The sequence below is a fragment of the Cinclus cinclus genome, chromosome 23 (genome assembly GCF_963662255.1).
Source record: "Cinclus cinclus chromosome 23, bCinCin1.1, whole genome shotgun sequence".
Lineage (NCBI taxonomy): Eukaryota > Metazoa > Chordata > Aves > Passeriformes > Cinclidae > Cinclus > Cinclus cinclus.
The window spans coordinates 8,593,836-8,611,209 of record NC_085068.1 but is presented as its reverse complement, the minus strand read 5'-3'; the positions used below and the strand labels follow the sequence as shown (position 1 = coordinate 8,611,209).

The following is a 17,374-nucleotide window of genomic DNA, read 5'->3' as shown; positions in this document are numbered from 1 at the left end:
AATACAGTAATATGAAGGTCCCTTTCACTCCCCCGAGCAGGAAAATGTCACTGTGTACCAGACACCCAAATACTTGGGAATCAAGCAAATCCCTCATTTTTCAGAAGGGAGCCAAATCCTTCTGTTGAACAATGATGGAGCTGTAGTGTTACAATTTACTTGCTACACACCATCTCCTTCAGCCTTCTGGACTGGGATGGCAGGGTTAGACCAGTCATGGGATCCAGCACAGCATTCCCTCCTGGAGATAAGACTGAGGGGCCATGGGATATCTCACAGGCTCCCTTCAGCACCTCCTGCTGCTGGTGGAAGGAGCAGGACAGCATTATTGCACACCCTGCAGAGCCTCCTGCTGGGAGCAGAGGCACAGAATAACTGCACTGCACTCACTGGGGGGACATCCATCCCAGCCTCTGCACCATCAGAGACAAGGCAGCATTGCCACACTCCTGGAGCTACCTGCAGTGTATCTTACACTGCACTTACACCATTGCCTCCTGCTGATACTGCCTAGGACTGGAGCAGTCAGAAAACCAACCACAAATGCCCTTTGGAAAACATTTTAAAAGGACCAGATTTCTGCAACCATCCCCTTCCCCTCCCTTGACCACCATACATGAATATTTCTCCTGAAAATAAGAGCCACAGTAATCCAGCAATAGCCTGGTGTTAAATAGTGGTAACTCATATTTATTACAATTATATACAATCATATTTTATATTTGAATCTATACATGATCACACAGACGAGCACACTTGCTTGGTGAGGACAGTGAGATTCAGTTGTTACAAGAATTGCTCTGCTAAGATGCTCTGATGCAGTGAATATCATTGGACACCACCATTTACCAGCTGCAAACACAATGCTGCAAATGAGAGGTTGAGAATTCACTGCTTTGTGTACAGCCCAATGGGGCAAAAAAAAAAGGCTGGACTGGGCAAGAAGAGCCAGTGGTTAAACCTCAGAACTGGAGCTGTTCTCTCTGCTAGAGAGACTGATTTGCTAAAGCAGGTGCCTGCCACTGGAGAGGTACCATCTATGATCATTTTTCTTTTCATTTACGGAGAAAAAAAGGCTAAAAACCATTCCAAACGTTCAGAATTAACCAACTACTTCAGCATCTGATTTCACCCCATTCATTCATTCATTCGGGGCAGCTATAAATAAAATATGTCAAAAATTGATGTGAGCTCCTTGTCTTTGGAGAAGGAAGGGTAATAACTGGGATGAGTGGAGTCAACTTCTTCTAAAGCCTTTTACTGGGGAGCAATCATCAACAAAGCCACCTGTTCTCATGGATTTTATGGTGGCTGTGACACATGGGCTTGGTCCCTACCAACAGGCCACTCTGATGGATGTAAGCATGTGGGGTGGAAACAGCATTCCTTGGACCCCACAGAAATTTAGTATTTTTACATGCTAGGTAGTTTCAGCAATTTGAGGCTTGCCATAAAGTTTGGAAGAGCCAAGACTGAGATCTGGTGAGGAATTTGAGGTGAAAATGTTCTTTTTTTACTTTTTTTTTTTTTGATAGAGTATCAAGTAGTTTGAGAAATAAAACAGGGTTATTTTGGGAAACAGAGAACTGGTTTGGGCCTTATGTGGGATTAAAGGCTTGTGAAATCAAGGAGCTCAGGACAGACTGGTTTCTGAAATTGGACAGAAGGACTCTAGGATGCAGCAACAGGGCAACTGCTTCTGCAAGAGGGAGTATTCTTTAGCTGTGGTGCATGGTAAGGCCATCAGTCTGCCAGCCTAGCAGCGACCCCAGCTCACAGGAAGACGGGCTGGGAGGGGAGAAGAAGCCACTGCAAGACTGCAAAGCCCTGTGGTGAAACAGGGCAATCATGTTGTTCACCAAGCAATCATGACCTTGCTCAAGGTCAATCAAGGGAGAATCACTGCAGGGAATGGTAGCTTTTCTCTCCACAAAACGGGAGAGGCACTGGGGACAGTGCAGCAGGCTGGGGAAGATGTGCAGCAGCAGCAGCAGCCAGGGTGTCTTAGTCAATCTCATTCTCATTGCTGGCCCCCTCAGGTCTTCGTAGCTTTTCCACCTGCTCATTAATCTGACCATCCCCTCCTCGCCGGTCCTCAGTCTGGACACCCAGGCATTCCTCCTCATCCACATGGCTGACATCATCATCCTCATCGTCCTCTTCCTCCTCATCATTCCTTTTGGTTTCCCGTTTCTCCTCCTCCCCCTGCACCTCCATCCGCACCTGGCCCGTGACGTCGATGGCCTTGGAGGCCTCCTCGGGGCTGAGCAGGTGGCAGCTGACCTTGGAGCCCTCGGGACTGTGGCTCTCCTTCACTGGGGACGATGTGGTGGACTCGTTGCTCACAGGTGAGATGTCACTGCTGCTGTTGTGGTTGGCAACAACAGCGCTGGAGGGTGAGCTTGGCTTCACTGGGATCTGCCATGACGGGATCTTGGGAGCTGAAGGGGAGGGAGGGAACTGCCTCCTTGGGGAGGGGAGGGAAAGAAAAGGAAAGAAAGGGGCTTTTATTATAAATACTGAGGGGTTTCAGCAAGACTGAAACTGCAAGTTCTTCACCATAAATGAGCAAAACCAAGGCCACTTCACTTCTCCAGAGAGATCCTCCAAGTGCTTTACAAGCACTCAGCAATTGAGCCTGTACACAAGGAAAATATCCCAGCTGGGCAGCCTGAAGCATTAAAATGATCTGATTTGGCCAATTTCACAAAGTAAGCTAGCACTGGTATGCTGCCAGTGAAAAGACATGGGTGTCCCCTTATAAGACAATCACTAATTAATTAGTACAGAGAATTCCCACTGGAGCAAGATGTCAGACACACCAGGTGCCTGAGCCAGGGAATTTCACCACTGTGATACACCACTATTGCATCCTGGCTCATTGCAACCCAGAGCCTCACTCCCAGCCCCAGCACACACTTTACACGTTTGGGCCACGCTGCCACAAACTGGTTCAGCTCCTCTGACTTGAATGGAGTCATACCAGCTTGCACCAGCTGGAAAGCTGGCCCCGAGTCCTTTCCTGGTGGATTTTAAGAGTATGATACTAGCAGGCTAATGCCCAGTACTAACAGGAGATTCCAAGTGCCAAACAGGACAAACACAAATGCAAGGGGAGCACTGGTGCCCTCAGAGACTCATCCATCAGGAAGGGCAAAGCACCAAAGCATGTCTGATGCAGTACTCCCACGCATCCTTGCCTGTGTCTGTGAGAAGTGGGAGTATGAAGAGGTGTCAGATCAAGGTCTGCAAAGGTTGTGTGCCAGGGGGTCCTCATGGCCCTCAGGTGAGCTGGTAAGTGCCAGAGCAGAGCAGAGGAAAGCTGGCTGCTCTTCTGCAGTGAGTGCTCACACTCAGCGCTGCCTTCCCTGAGCCTTAATTGGGAACAGGAGCTGCTCTCACCTCCCCTGCTGCTGCTGCCACCAGCAGCCCCTGCAGAACTGGGCTCAGCTCACCCCATCCTCTGTGAGTGCTCTGTAGTGCCATGATTCTTTTCATCCTGGCTATGCCCTGACCATGAGCAAGGCAGCTGAACTGCACCCACAAGTGAGGTTCTAAAACAGAATACAGGTGCAAATGCAGTCAATTCCTCCAACCAGATGAGAGGCATCCTGACTGTGGGGAAAAGCAAACAAAATGGAAAAATCTTATCAATTCCCTACAGCACACTGTGATTTAAGGCCAGTTTGAAAAGCATTTTGAGACCTGCAAACAGAAAGCGACAGTGAAGTGCAAAAAGGTATTATCAAAACAGCAGTAACAGGATACAGAGGTAGTTCCTGTTGGAAATGCCTTTCCTCTCCACGACTAAGGGAATCCCAGAGTGCAGCACTTCCCCCACAACAGTCTGCTGCTGTATTGCATCCATACCGGTTCAGGAGAAGTCCTTTTAAAGAGTAGATCTCAGATTTCAATTCATTAATATTCTGTGATTCCAGAATCCAATTGGTAGAAGTTGTAGCCTAGAACGTGAAAAACAAGACATAAAGATCAATGTCTGAACTGGAAGATAGTTCACCAATGTCACTTCTTCCTATGCTGCTCTTCTGCTCCCATCTGGGAATTTCAGGTCCTGTGGATAACATTGAGAAGCTCCATCACTTAACATCCCTCAGATCTGAGCAAAACAACTTCCACACTAAGAAGTACTTGAACAGATCCCCACGATGACCACAAACAATAATTGTCTCAAGGTGCCAAGACTATTCAATATTTGCTTTGTGTTTGGGAGACTAATTAATCCTGTCTCCAATCTTGCCTCCCATGCACAACCACTGCTAAAGCATCTCCTCTTTTTTCAGGAGGTCAGCACTTGTGAGAATTCAGGCACAGCTGGGCCCACATTGGATGTTTTCCACCAACATATCAGACAGAGAACAATACACAGAGAGATAAAGCAAATCATTTGGAAGTGGCTTAGTGAATGATTTCTAGACAAGAACTAGAACTAGGATTCTGAACAGTAGTGGGAGGTCCTTTACTTCTTCATGTGACTAAACTTAGCTGAGGCAACAGATTTGAATATTATATATTAACAACTGTTTTAAAACTATTTGCTCATTTCTCCTAATCATTAAAGAACAAATCAATTATCTGCATTCTGTAGCACTTAGAGGTGGACTGATAAATACATACTTGAAAGTTGCAAATATTTTCCCTACTTGATCTGAAGAATTAGATCTATGTTTGAGTTACCAGGTCGTACCTCCAGAAGCAGCTGGACTAGGGACTGTCTCTTAGATAATTCAAGGCAATGAATGCAGTTTTGTGGAGAAAGATAACAAGTAACTCATGGAAGCCTGGTACAGCTGCTGTCAGAATTGCATCAGAATTGCCATGGGATATCAGGCAGAAATTAGAGTAAGTAACTGAGGATAACATGCTGCAGACAATACTGTTTGCACTCTTTTAACCCTTCTGAGAATGTGAGAAATGGGACTTTTCTAAACACAGATCATGATCCATGGTTATCCCATCCTTTTGCTCCAGTAATTTCTGTAGCCATGAGACCAAAGAATTACCTGTGGGGTGTGCCATGCCTGGCACACCCCACAGTAATTTCTGCTAAAAGCCATTAGGAACAAACACATTGAGGAGTATTACTTTAGAGACAGTTCTAATAAATTCCTCACCAAAGGAAACCAGAACTGGAATAAGTAAAAACTTCTCCTCAGCAGTTCCCACTAGATGTAGCCAGAACTGCTTGTTCCTACTCTTAAACAGACTTGAGCTACTGCAGAGTAACCCTGCAGCCAGCACTGCTCACAGTGACCCACAGGGCTGGGAGAGGCTCGGGCTGCAGTAGCTGCGTTTTCCACAGATGTGTTCCCTCAGGATTCACACTCCCAGCCCTCAGACAGCAAGAATCCAGGAGCCACTGTTCTGGCTTTCTAAGACCTTAAAAGCTACAGCAGCACATTAACAAGGGAGTGATTTCCACTCATTGGCCTGCAAAGGACTCAAATTTCCAAAACACATATGGTGCCAGATGCCTAGGATTTAGAAATAAAATCTGACATCTGGGGCTTTTTAGCCAGTCTCTTTAAAAACAGTTGTAGAAAATTCAAGCCTTCAATTTTTATGTACGTTTTTTAATTACTTAAAGTCCCTCTTTTTAATTTTTTACAGCATGCCAGTAGGAGTTTGAAAAGCAGATATAAAAACTTACATTACAGCTGAGAAAACACAGCTTTTATTCTTTGGTTTGTGGGGTTGCCTAAGTTTTTCTTTGTACACATGAGGTTTAGATATCATAACAATGTGTGCTACCATTTCAGTGCAGGGGGTAGAGAGGGGGGAAGGAAAACTTCTTCAAGACTCTCTAAACCACCAAGACTTATGGCCTTTTTCCTTCTTAAAGCTCAACATGTGTTCTTAATCCTAACACTTAAGACCTGAAAACAGTTTTCCAATTTCCGGACTGGCTCCAGGCCACTGTCAGGCCACAGTTCCCAAGGAAAATTGAAGCAGAGTGTTGTGACCATAAACTGGCTTTCATGGCTGCATTTACAGCTGTGCCACTGAGGGATTCCTCCTACACAGTGTGCACAGCACAGAGTCAGCTGTGCCCCACCAGTTACACACCATCAAAGGATTTGCATCAGACTCAAGTGTGCTAAGGGGAGAAGACGACTGCTCCTGCTACAGGTAAAGAGCTGTAACATTGCCTAAAGGATTTCATCACAGGAAAATCTCCCTGTCCAGAGAACACCACACAATAACTGTGAACAGTCTTGGTCTTGAACAATCCCAGTTAGTGAGTCAAAGGAAGACTTCATCTCCATGAGACTGCTTCACATTCACTCTGCCTCACACATCAACAGTTACTGGCTGATAGACTGCTTGGGCCAAGGAGTAAAGCACTAATTCTCATTGCCAGAAAGAAAATCAATTTTGGTTAAAAGTGGCTATTTTATTTACACATGTAACAACACAAACTAGTCAGATAGTTTTATTGCCAAAGTCAAGAGTCAAGGGGAATGGGTCACTGTGTGTCATTAACAGGGCTGTAATGGAGCCACCTGTAACTGACCAAAATCATTGAAACAAAAACCCAAACAGTAAGAATACTTACATTACATGGATCTGAACAACTGACTTAAATACAGCCTTTCAAGTGTATGCTTGGCTGAACAGGATGTACAGGGTACAGGAGAAATACAAACCTGTAAGTGAGTACCCAACTCATATCCAGTGCTCTAACCACACCACCCATGAAGAAGTGAGATGCAGAGAAACTGTTTGGGGATATATGGCAGAGCTGATGGCTGGTTTGTGAACCCAACAGGTGCTTTTCATGTGCCCACAAAAGAAGCCATGCATGCTCCAAAACTGATGATGCTCTAAAGGTGAAGAGTTGGAAGTTAGTACCTTAGAAGCAGCCAGTTCTTGGGTGAGCTCTTGGATTTTCTGTTGCTGCTGGATTAGCAGCTCTTGGACAGCTGCTAAGGTTGTCTGTAACTGAGTCACTGTAAGGGAAAAGGCAGAAGACTTAAACTGAGATACACCCACATATACACACACTCACCCACGCCTTTCCTGCTGTCTAGCTACAAAGATGCCTCTATTCCTACTATATTTAATTTATCTATGCCCGCCTGCTCACTTTAATCCATATGATTTATTTTCACTATGGGTAATCTACCTGCACTGCATCTAACCTCCAGTATTTCTAGTTTATCTTTCCATTGTATAGATGTCTATAGCCCACAGTATATCCGTCTAAAACCTCTCCCTTTTAATTATATTGGTTTATGATTTGTACATCTCCCTGAACTTACACAATGTTTGTACCATTTATCTATCTCAGGGCTCTTGCAGGCAAACACTGGGGCTAGCTCCAGTCTGGGAAGAGGCTGCTCTCGGGGTTGACCTTAGGGTATCATGAGAAATGCTTTTCCTCACCCTTCAGTGAAAAGTGTAATTAGCATCCTCCCATTCTCAACCTACCAGCTCCTTCAACCCCAATATCTTTAATAAACCTACTGCTGAAAATCATAGGGTTTTTAATCCCAACTGAATATACTCTGCACTCTTCCCCTTTTATTTCAAGAGAGCACCCTCTATTTCCTTCCTACACCCCAGCAAACACTGAAGAACTTCTGCTGGACTCCATCTTTGGCTGTAGAACTTTTTCTACTCTGACACTTTATCCAAAGCTTCCAGGGAGTAAACAAGCTGATAAAATAAATAAAATTTAAAACTGCATTGCTATGACAGGTAACAGCTAATCCAGACCATCATTAGGGCTTTGGGTAATGAACAGATACCCTATAGAGTCAATAACATAGAAGGTGGCTAAGGTCAGAGAGGCACAGTAATTACAGACTCTCCTGACCCTTCCTCGGATTTTCAGATGGAAGGTGGGGATAAACCACCAAAAAAAAAAAGCCCCTGAAAACATCAGAGAAGCAGAAATTAAAAATGAACTTTACAGCCCTCCGAAAGGCTGTCATTTTATTCCCCTTATTAATATTCTGAGGTTGGGAGCCTTTCCGTAAAAACATAATTAATTGAGGCCATGCCGACAGTAAACAAGCAATTTCAAATTAAACCGAAATGACGGCGGCTTCATTTGCAAATGTGAACAGATTCTCAGAGCAGATAAATGAAGTCACCACATAAAGTGGAGATGGAGGGAAAGAAAAGGGTGGGGGTCTTGGCAGAATGGAGGATACAGGGAGAAAAGCTTTGAGGGGTGAATTGATGGAGTCATTAATCTTTACCTGTCTGTGTCACACTGCCACTCATCTCAGAAATGTTGGACTCAATCCTCTGAAGTTGTTTCCTGTCTTCTTTGCCTCCCATGATGAGAGGGACCAGGTATTTCTACATGGGGTACAGAAACTTTTTCAGGAAATAGGGATGTGCAAAGCACTATTTCTAATCTACCTGAAACATCCTCAAATCCCACCCCCCAAATCTCAGCATTTATCACAGAGTTAGTGATCATTTATCCACACATCTGGCTGAGAAAAGAAATTCCCTCTACAGCAAGTGTTAAAAGAAGTTGGAGAAAAAGAGTTTTGTGGTTACATTTGTCAGGGTGCTGAAAACCAGTTCCTAAGTCTGGACACAGCCACAAAATCTGCCTCATTCCACCCTTGCAGAGGGTGGACTGGATATAATAGGTCACAACTCTCCTCTAGCGACCATAGAATCTTCTGCAACCTCATCCTAGGAATGGAATATGCTTCAGCAAGAGCATACACAATGGAAATTACATTATTTCTAGTAGTTTGACATACACAGCTAAGTGGTTTGCTTGCCACTTTCTGACTCTGCATTTTCATGTTAAGTGTCTACATTTTTCAAATACACCAACGGCAGTGCCAGTGAGAACAGAGATGCTTCACCAGCTTGGAACCAACATGATCATTTGGACACAAGCAGCATAACATGTTTCTCTCAGAGTACAGAGGGGAAGTGGCATTACCTTGTAGAGCTGGTGGAACCCAAAGGCAATTCCTGCCATGATGATAGCCAAAGCCCCATAATCTCGCCATCTGGAGCCAGGGGGACCTAAAGGTCCGAATCAAGAAACAATCCGAGTCAGAACTGCAGGTAACGTTTTTGTACATCCATTTTATCAGAGAAAAGAGTAATGATTAACACATAGTGTGCAGGCCTTTGGCTAAGGACATTTGAACATCTGGCCAGACCTCTGGCATTGACTCTGGCCTTGTAGTGTCACAGGGAGAGAAATCACAGCAGCAATTAAAGAGCTCCATCAAGACCCAAGAGGGTCCATCCTGTTTTGCCCAACTCTTTCCTTGTAGAAGGCACTCTGAAGCCAGGTAACTGTCTCTGGGGCTGGTACTAGCTAAGGTTAACTCCTTACCTGAATATCTATTTTCTCCACTACCATAATTTTTGAAAATGGGGACAGAGACAGAGACGCAAAAGAGTGCAGGAGAAAGGAAAGAAGGGAGTGGTTTAGGAAAGAAGAGAAATCTATCAGGGCAATAAATGGGTTTATGAAAACTGTGTCAGCAATTATGGACCATTTCAATGAGGAAGGATCCAGTGTCTTTCAAGCTTAAATTACAAATAAGGACCAAAGCACACATAAAGAGCAGAGAGAAAATATGCAATTAAACATCTACAGAGAGAGGTAAAGAAGTAGATAAAAGCTTGAGATATTTAACACACAATTGTGCACAGAAGCTTAGAGGCTCCAAGAAGAAAGCAAAGTTATGGTATGCCCTGCTCCTTCAGCAGAATCACAGGATAACCTGTAGTTTTCCACCAGCCTTATCCTGTCACCTCCCTCGCAGTTCCCTGAACAAGCCTTGCACTGCCCCCGGTTTTCTTTAATAACAAAGAGGATGCAGAATGATCTGCCTAAAGTTCAATGGCAGGATGTGGGCAGAACTGACGAGATGGAAGACTGGTGTGGTCTCCAAATCTACATGTGACTACAATGCCTCATAAATGCATTATGTTCTCCAAGGCCTCAATTTAGGAGGTTTAACTGGCTGAAATGGATGGCCTCTGGTCTCCTTTCTGCTTTGCTCACCTATTGCCATTTTGCTTGTTGCTGAATTCTTCCACAGGTATTTCATTCCAGAAGTTAGCCCCAGTCCCAGCACTTAGGGTCTAGAATATTTGGGTCTGACTCCCAAATACTGGCTCTCAAGAGATTCTTGCTATATTTTAGGACACAGCTCCTGAAATGATCCTCTGGCTAGAATCTGAACAAATTAAGGCATCTCTGTCAGAACTGGTGAATACTGTCACCAGGAGTATTTTGGGTTGCTGCAGTTGCAGTTTTGGAGCTTAGGCACATGATCAAATTATCATAACTTTTTAACTTAATGAGTTAACACACGTCAGCCAAGCTGCAGTAACTGGCTGTGTACATGTCAGGATTTAAAATGATCTCTTGCTAATCTTGCTGCGAACCCCAGATCTCTATCCCCCCTTCCCCTCTGTGCTGTGCCCCCACTGTCACTTCTGGGACCTGAAGTCTCTTGGTTGTCCAGTTCTCTCTCCTGAACTTCTGATTAAAAATATCCTTCTATGACAACACAATCTGTTCCAGGCTGAGCTGCTGTTGCACAGGGTTAATTATCTCCGGGGTCTGCGAATGCAGCCCATGGCTGTCCTTGATGGGCTGTCCCAAACTCCCTCCCAGCTGCACTGACCTCCGAGCAGGAAGGAGACACACCTGTAGGAGTCCATCTGCTTTGCCCTTTCACCTCAGTCATCTCTCCCTCCATTCCTATAATGCTTCAACTAAGAACATTTTATTGCCCCCTGGTTTTCATTATTAATGAAAAGGGACCAGAATGATCTTTCCTAAAGTTCAGAGAGTCTATAAAGACAAGAAGCTGAAATGCCATTTTACTCATTTTAGAGATGTGTGAAATCTGTCTTGTGACCAAAAAAAAAAAAAAAAAAGTGTGGGGGGTGGAGAGAAGAAGTGAGCAAGTGAGGGACGCAGTAAAGGCTCTGCACTGACCACAGCAACTTCACAATGTTACAAAGAATGTCACAGCTCTGCCTAAAATCCACACTCAACCTTTCTTTTTCTCCACAATTCTCTAATCTAAAGCATGAAGAGGCTTAGGAGTTTCTCCATTTTAAGCTCCATGCTCACACCAACTATTTGCATATCCTCAATTTCTCCACTTGTAAAACAAATAAAATTCAGATAAAGTGAAAAAGCACTGACAGCCTGGTTACTTTAGGCACTACAGAAGACACAAACCATTCTACTAAGAGACCTTCAAAAGTCAAATGGAAGGGACACATGTTTTCTCCAGGTATAAATCTGTGTTTTCACTAAGTATATTTAATTTCCCCAGCAGTCACTGTAAATGGCATCTCCAGAATAAACACTGACTATTTTTAAGATCCCCATTCACCTAAGAATTCACTTTCCTAACAGTAACTAATTAGGCCTTGTGCATCCAACCTAAGGTCAGCTTCACTAGTATCTGCATGTAAAACTGTAGAAACTGATGCTGGAAGAGGTGATTTTCCAAAAGGAAACAGTGAATCCATGGAAAGGTGTTGGGGAAAAAAATAGAGCTTGGATTCTAGCTACCATTTTTAATGGTAAGAGGAAACAGTGTGTATTCTACAGACTTCCACATAATGAAGATACAAGGATGCGAAAGGAAGATCCAAATGGCAAGAAAATCGTCACTGGAGCTGATTTTTAAGCAGGTGTAAAATCTGCACAAACCCCCTTTATAAATGGAGCCCATAAAGACCATGGGGAACAACACAGACAATACCTGGATGATAAGCACGCAGCTTTGCACACCTTGCTCAGATACTCCCCTGAGTTTGCTTGTAATTATATGGGTTAGAAAGGTAAAAAAAAAAAACCCAACAAAAATAACAACAAATTAATCATTTAAATATTTGAAGTCAGATTTTTGTCCTCTCTGCTGGATTAGTGCATTTCATAACACCAATAGCAGACAGCCCTGGTTTTTTACTGGGGGTTCATTTTAGAGCATGTTTAAACTAGTCAGATTGAGTGATGCTTCCAGCAACTAATCGCATGTCAAATAAAAGATACTTTATGTAATAAATTACTGCTACAAGTAATTCAAATGTCATTTATCAGTTTTATTATCAGTCAGGCAAAGTCTTGTTTCTCTATATTAATCAAATTCAAGCTTTCTTTAAGCTTTTTTTTTAAGCAGTTTTGACACCTCTTGGCAAAAGCACAAACTGGAGAGAAGGAATTACTCCTCCAGAACAAGAGGAGAAGTAATAGAGATGGCATTGACCTAAAATACTAGAAATTTAATTACTGTCTCTTGCCCAAGAAGTTTTTATACTTTCTCTTCAATCAAACCCAGAAAGGGTTCAGCATACAGGACATATGCTGCTCTGAGGGCTTGTAAGTGTGCTTTTTTCTTGTTAACTCTTCAAGAATTAGGAAGTATGTCTATAACTTACAGGCACCCCCAATAAAGCAGTAGAACATTGAGTTCAATTTTACAAAAGGAAGTATTTAAGTGGTATGAATTTAAGAAATAGAACTAACTGTGGTGCCAACAGCAGGAGATCAAGGAAGCAAATTCAAAAGGGGCACCCAGGATTTACTGCTGTGACTCACAGGAGTGGGCATCTTACACTGGCGTTACTGGCAAGATCATCAGCTTGGCTGTTGCTTCATTCCTTCTGAAGAAATGCTTGAGATGGTTCTGAACCATCCCGAACTTCTGTACTTATAACCCACAGTTCTAATGTAATTTTTAAACAGGAAGCAGCATCACCTTGTGGGAAGAGGGTGCAGAGAGAAATTAAGATTTCGTAAAACGCGAGACTGTTTTCAGCAAAAACCCTCCTCACTTTGTGTTTCGTGTAGAGGTGTCAGGACTACTAAAAAAAAAAAAACTTTAACCAAAAACATCAAATATCAAACACAAAGTGGTTCACAGTCTTCAAGACTTAAACTCAATCAGATCAGATGTTGCTTCTCAAGAAACTCAATTCTTTGGGGAAGGCAAATACAGCTTGCGGTCTTTTTCAATATAAGCTCCTCAACGTGAGCTGCTCCCATCACCAAGTCAGTGTACAGACTGAGAGCCTCTCTGTCTCCCTAGCCATTGAGATATTCTTTCAAACTTCAAATCTAGCAGCATTCCAGCTCAGTGTCACAAACACTCTGTGACATGAACAGATAGACAGAAAAAGAAGTATCTATCTTCTTCTGTCCATGGCAATCCCTGACGAGACTGATGAACTGCCTTAGTAAAAGATGAACTCAGTCAAAGATGAACTGACTTACTAAACTATCACAGAAAAAAAACTGTCCCAAAGCAGATTTGGAGCAATTCTCATGTATTCATTACAGGATTAGCATCCAACTGATGAAATAACCTACAGCAAATGACACACCTCCAAAGAGCACTGAGCCACTGCACAGTCTCATCCATCAGGTGTAGAAAAATTTCACATATTCCTTTTGCAGTTCTGATACCATGGAAAGCACTTAATAGGAAGACAACAAAGATGGATCTATCATTAACACACACCAGGACTACACCAGTCAAGAACTAGAACAGCACACAGATGAGAACTAACCAAAACAAATATTTTGGTCAAATGAATACCATATATGTCCAGCTATTTCTTCTTTTTATGCATCCATTCAGAGGTTAAGCCTAAATAGAAGGTCTATAAAGAATGGTTAGTGTGGGAAGGAACAATACATAATGAACTCATTGCCACCCCTTCTCCAGTTCTGGGGGCTCCTGAAAAGGACTGCCTCACAGGGAAAAGCTTTGGAAAATTATTTAAAAATTAAAATTTTATTAAAATTATTTTAAAAGCAGCAACCAGATCACAAAGCCACAGCACAAGTTGGCAATTAGAACCCCCTTGAAGGCTTTTATTTGGTGGTATTTTTAGTCACCTTTGATTTCCAAACACTACAAAATCATACTTTCAAAATTCTCTTTCAAGCTGTTAGTGGGAACATTCTGATGTTGAAATTTTAGTTAAGATTCTTACCTAGCAAGAAGAAAAGGGGAGCTGCTGCTGCTTTGAGGAAACCCAAAATAGCAAAAGGAAAACAAGCAAAGAGTGATAAAGCTGCCAGGGTTAACAGTGGTGATGGTGTTTCCCAGGCTGAACTGCATGCTTCTTCCCTGCTCTATTCATACCAGTGGAACACTGAAATAAGGGAAGATTAACTCTTCCAGTACTGGGTTGTGGTAAGAGTTATCTGAATGAATGAACAGACAGCACCAAGAGGGATCTGGCCCGGCTTCTGCAGCCTGGCAGCAGATTTCACTTTCCTGGCATTGTCTGCGGACCACAGTAGACAGGAATTAGCCCAGGAGGCAGAACTCAGCCCTAGACTTCACCAGCACACACAGTACAACAGCCAGAAATATTCCAGTTCTGAGCCCAACACTATAACAGAAGTTTTTTATCTCAAACTGTGCCAAACCAGAGCAGCTAAAAACTGAAAAAGCAAGTCGAGTATTATCTCCAGCAATAGCAAACCTGTGCCATAAACTAATAAACACAGCTCTAAGTGGAGTGTTACATCAGTCAATATCTGCCATAGAGCTGTTTAAGAGCAGCAACAAAATCCTATTCTTTATACTTGGCAGGTAAGTTAAGTGATTTTCAAACTACCAGACACACATGTGAGCTGAACAGCTTTTTTTGATGGATTTTTAATGGTGTATACTTTGGTTTTTATTGTTTGGAGCTTAGATACTTTTTTGCGAGGTTTATTTTAAAATGCAAATATATATGTAAATTTTGAGTCTACGCAGATTATGTTGGGACTCTAAAATTTCTTCGAGAGTGTATTTTGTACACAAAAATCATACAATCATATCCACATAGTCTACACAGAATTTCTGCTGTCACACCTCAGATTATTTAAGAACAGAGAGAAAAGTTTTCCAAGTTTTAGAAGGGATCACTGAGTCCCATGTTGACAAAGTGCTTTTCTGACGTCCTTACAGTGTGTCAGAATCTAATCTGCATTGACTATCCACCTTCAGGTCAGGAGGCATCACAGGCTGGTATGGATGACATTTGTTTGTAGACAGCGATCATTTGTATCTCATTTTCCTTGTGCAACACGATCTTGTCACAGGCATCAACAACCACCAAGTGCATTCAAAGTAACACTTGGTGTCCCATTCTGACAAAAAGTATGTCACCAGGTGAACTGAAATCCAGAATGCAGCACACGAGTCAGTGAAAGCACTGCAGAAATGGCAGCAGAAAGCAGTTGGGAAGGTATTTCTCAGTGGCACTTACTGTACACCAGGGGCTGAGGAGGCTGAGCCGGCGCCGGCTGCGCGGCAGGACCTGGGGACTGCGGCTCATCCGTGCTCGTGCCCGACTGCTGGAAAGCCAGGTCGATTTCTTCATCTGTCAGGCCTGGGGGAGCACAGGAAATGAAATCAGTTTAGCACCTTTACCCACTTTAGGCACACATAATTAAATTCTCAAGCCAAGCAGAAGCCTTTCAAGATGCGAAGAATTTTGGCACTGACTTGAGCAGTAATGCCTCCCCAATTTTGGATTCACTGGAATGTCTCCCTCTCTCTTTCTCTGTTGCAATTTAACCTTAAGCGACAGAATATTAGCCTCAACGCGGCTTCCAAATGTGGCTCATTCAATTTCCTTAATTTATCCTTGAGTTTATTGCTGCTTTTGAAGTAGCTTTCTATTGCAATTCTCCATTCTTCCCCCGAAAAAAAGATACCATCAACTGCAAATGTGGCTCATTTTAATCTGTAATGGTGTAAAAAAAAAAAAGAGGGGAAAAAACTAACAATAATGCATGAAAACAGACAGGGAAACAAAAAACTAATTATTGGGTTAGACGACTAATTAGTCTAGATCGTTTCCGAAGACGGGAATAATTTGCTTTATTTTATGACAAATGCAGAAATAAAAAAGAAAAAAATCAGGACTGACTGTGATTAGTATGAATGGGACACAGAATGTAAGGAGGAAATAAAACTATAACAAAACAGATCAAAATAAGGCCAAGCCCAACTTTCAGCTGAACATTGCCCTGGCCCATTGGTGCATGATTAGATTGCCCCAGGGCAGCCTGGTTTTCATTTCACAGAGCTGCAGTAACACTGCACACATGGTACATGTTGCTGCAGTGACTCCTGCCATCAGGAAACGCCAGGATGACCATCTGTAACTGGCCACAACACATGGAAAAAATTTGGCCAGCAAGGAGGAAAAGAAAAGCAGCTAAAGGATTCACGATGACCAGCACCTCTGAAGAAGGAAGCACAGCTGGATTATTTTTTCCAACAGGCGAAAACATCCTCTGGAAAAAGAATTTAGTACTCAGATGGCAACCACGAAATGGGAGCTGGACAGTTATGTATCATCTGTTGTGTTACTCTCTCCTGCACAGAAGTACATAAAAACCCAGTGTCCCTGGAGCACATCAAGGCATTCGGGACCTTCCACCATCCAGTGTGTGCAGAAACACTCAGAAAGGCTGGAAGTGAGAATATGGATTTAAGGAAAGAGATTTAGAAGATAAGAGGCAAGCCACTTGATTCTCACATGATTCTTGTAGGGACTGAGCACAGTGAGGAAAATGGTACAAACAGGACAGCAGTGGGAAAAAAATGGGGGAATTCTTTTTTTCAACCACCCCCCCTCAAGATCCATAAAGCATTGCTGAAATGCTTTCAGATTAAATTCCTGAACTTAAGACTTTAAAAAACGTATCTCTTTCATATTACAGTGAGATGCAATATAGAAAATGGTCAGGCCACTGGGCATATTTGCAAAGTTGCAAGAAATTTTTTCAGGATCTTTAACTTCACCACATACTGGGGGGTCTAGACAGAATAATCTGTAGCACAAACAATATTGCCAGAAATAAATACACAATTCTGTCTCAGAACTGTTATTTAATATCATAAGCACTAACACAGTGCTTGTGGTATTCAGAAGGCTTTGTAACTATTAACAGATCTTCTCTCTATTCCTGTGAGCATGTGAGAAACTGTGAGTTCCTGTGAGACACTATTCATCTACTCCACAGAGCATTTCAGAGAAGTTCTGTGACTTCTCTGACAACAAAATACTGTCAGTTAAGAAACAGTATCAGAAAGGGAAAGTTCCTGATCTGACAGAATCACTCCACGACTTGTATTTGATGCATGGCTCAAACAGTAAGGAACCAAAACCACACAAAACAATATGGAACAAGACTTGCAGTGAGAGTAATAAATGGCAGGTAAACACAACTCAGCATATTGCTCTACTCACAAAAGCGTATTCTGCAGTGTCTAATACACATTAAAAAGGCAAAGTCCAATCAGAAAGAAACTGTTTTAACCAGCTACTAATTATCCAATGTAGAACCCATAAACAGATGCCAACACTGAAGATCACC

At 42.8% G+C, this 17,374-nt stretch overlaps 1 protein-coding gene across 1 annotated transcript; it reads right to left on the bottom strand.

The window, feature by feature from the left end:
• Window positions 1-682: 682 nt before the first annotated feature.
• On the bottom strand, window positions 683-15,404 carry PEX14 (peroxisomal biogenesis factor 14). Its single transcript, XM_062507637.1, has 6 exons — window positions 15,253-15,404; window positions 8,936-9,021; window positions 8,226-8,328; window positions 6,871-6,968; window positions 3,871-3,962; window positions 683-2,467 (listed from the first exon to the last, which is right to left on the bottom strand). Exons 2-6 carry the CDS (start codon window positions 8,972-8,974, stop codon window positions 2,005-2,007), a joined length of 795 nt encoding a protein of 264 aa, XP_062363621.1. The 5' UTR covers window positions 8,975-9,021; window positions 15,253-15,404; the 3' UTR covers window positions 683-2,004.
• Between the last annotated feature and the right edge of the window lie 1,970 nt (window positions 15,405-17,374).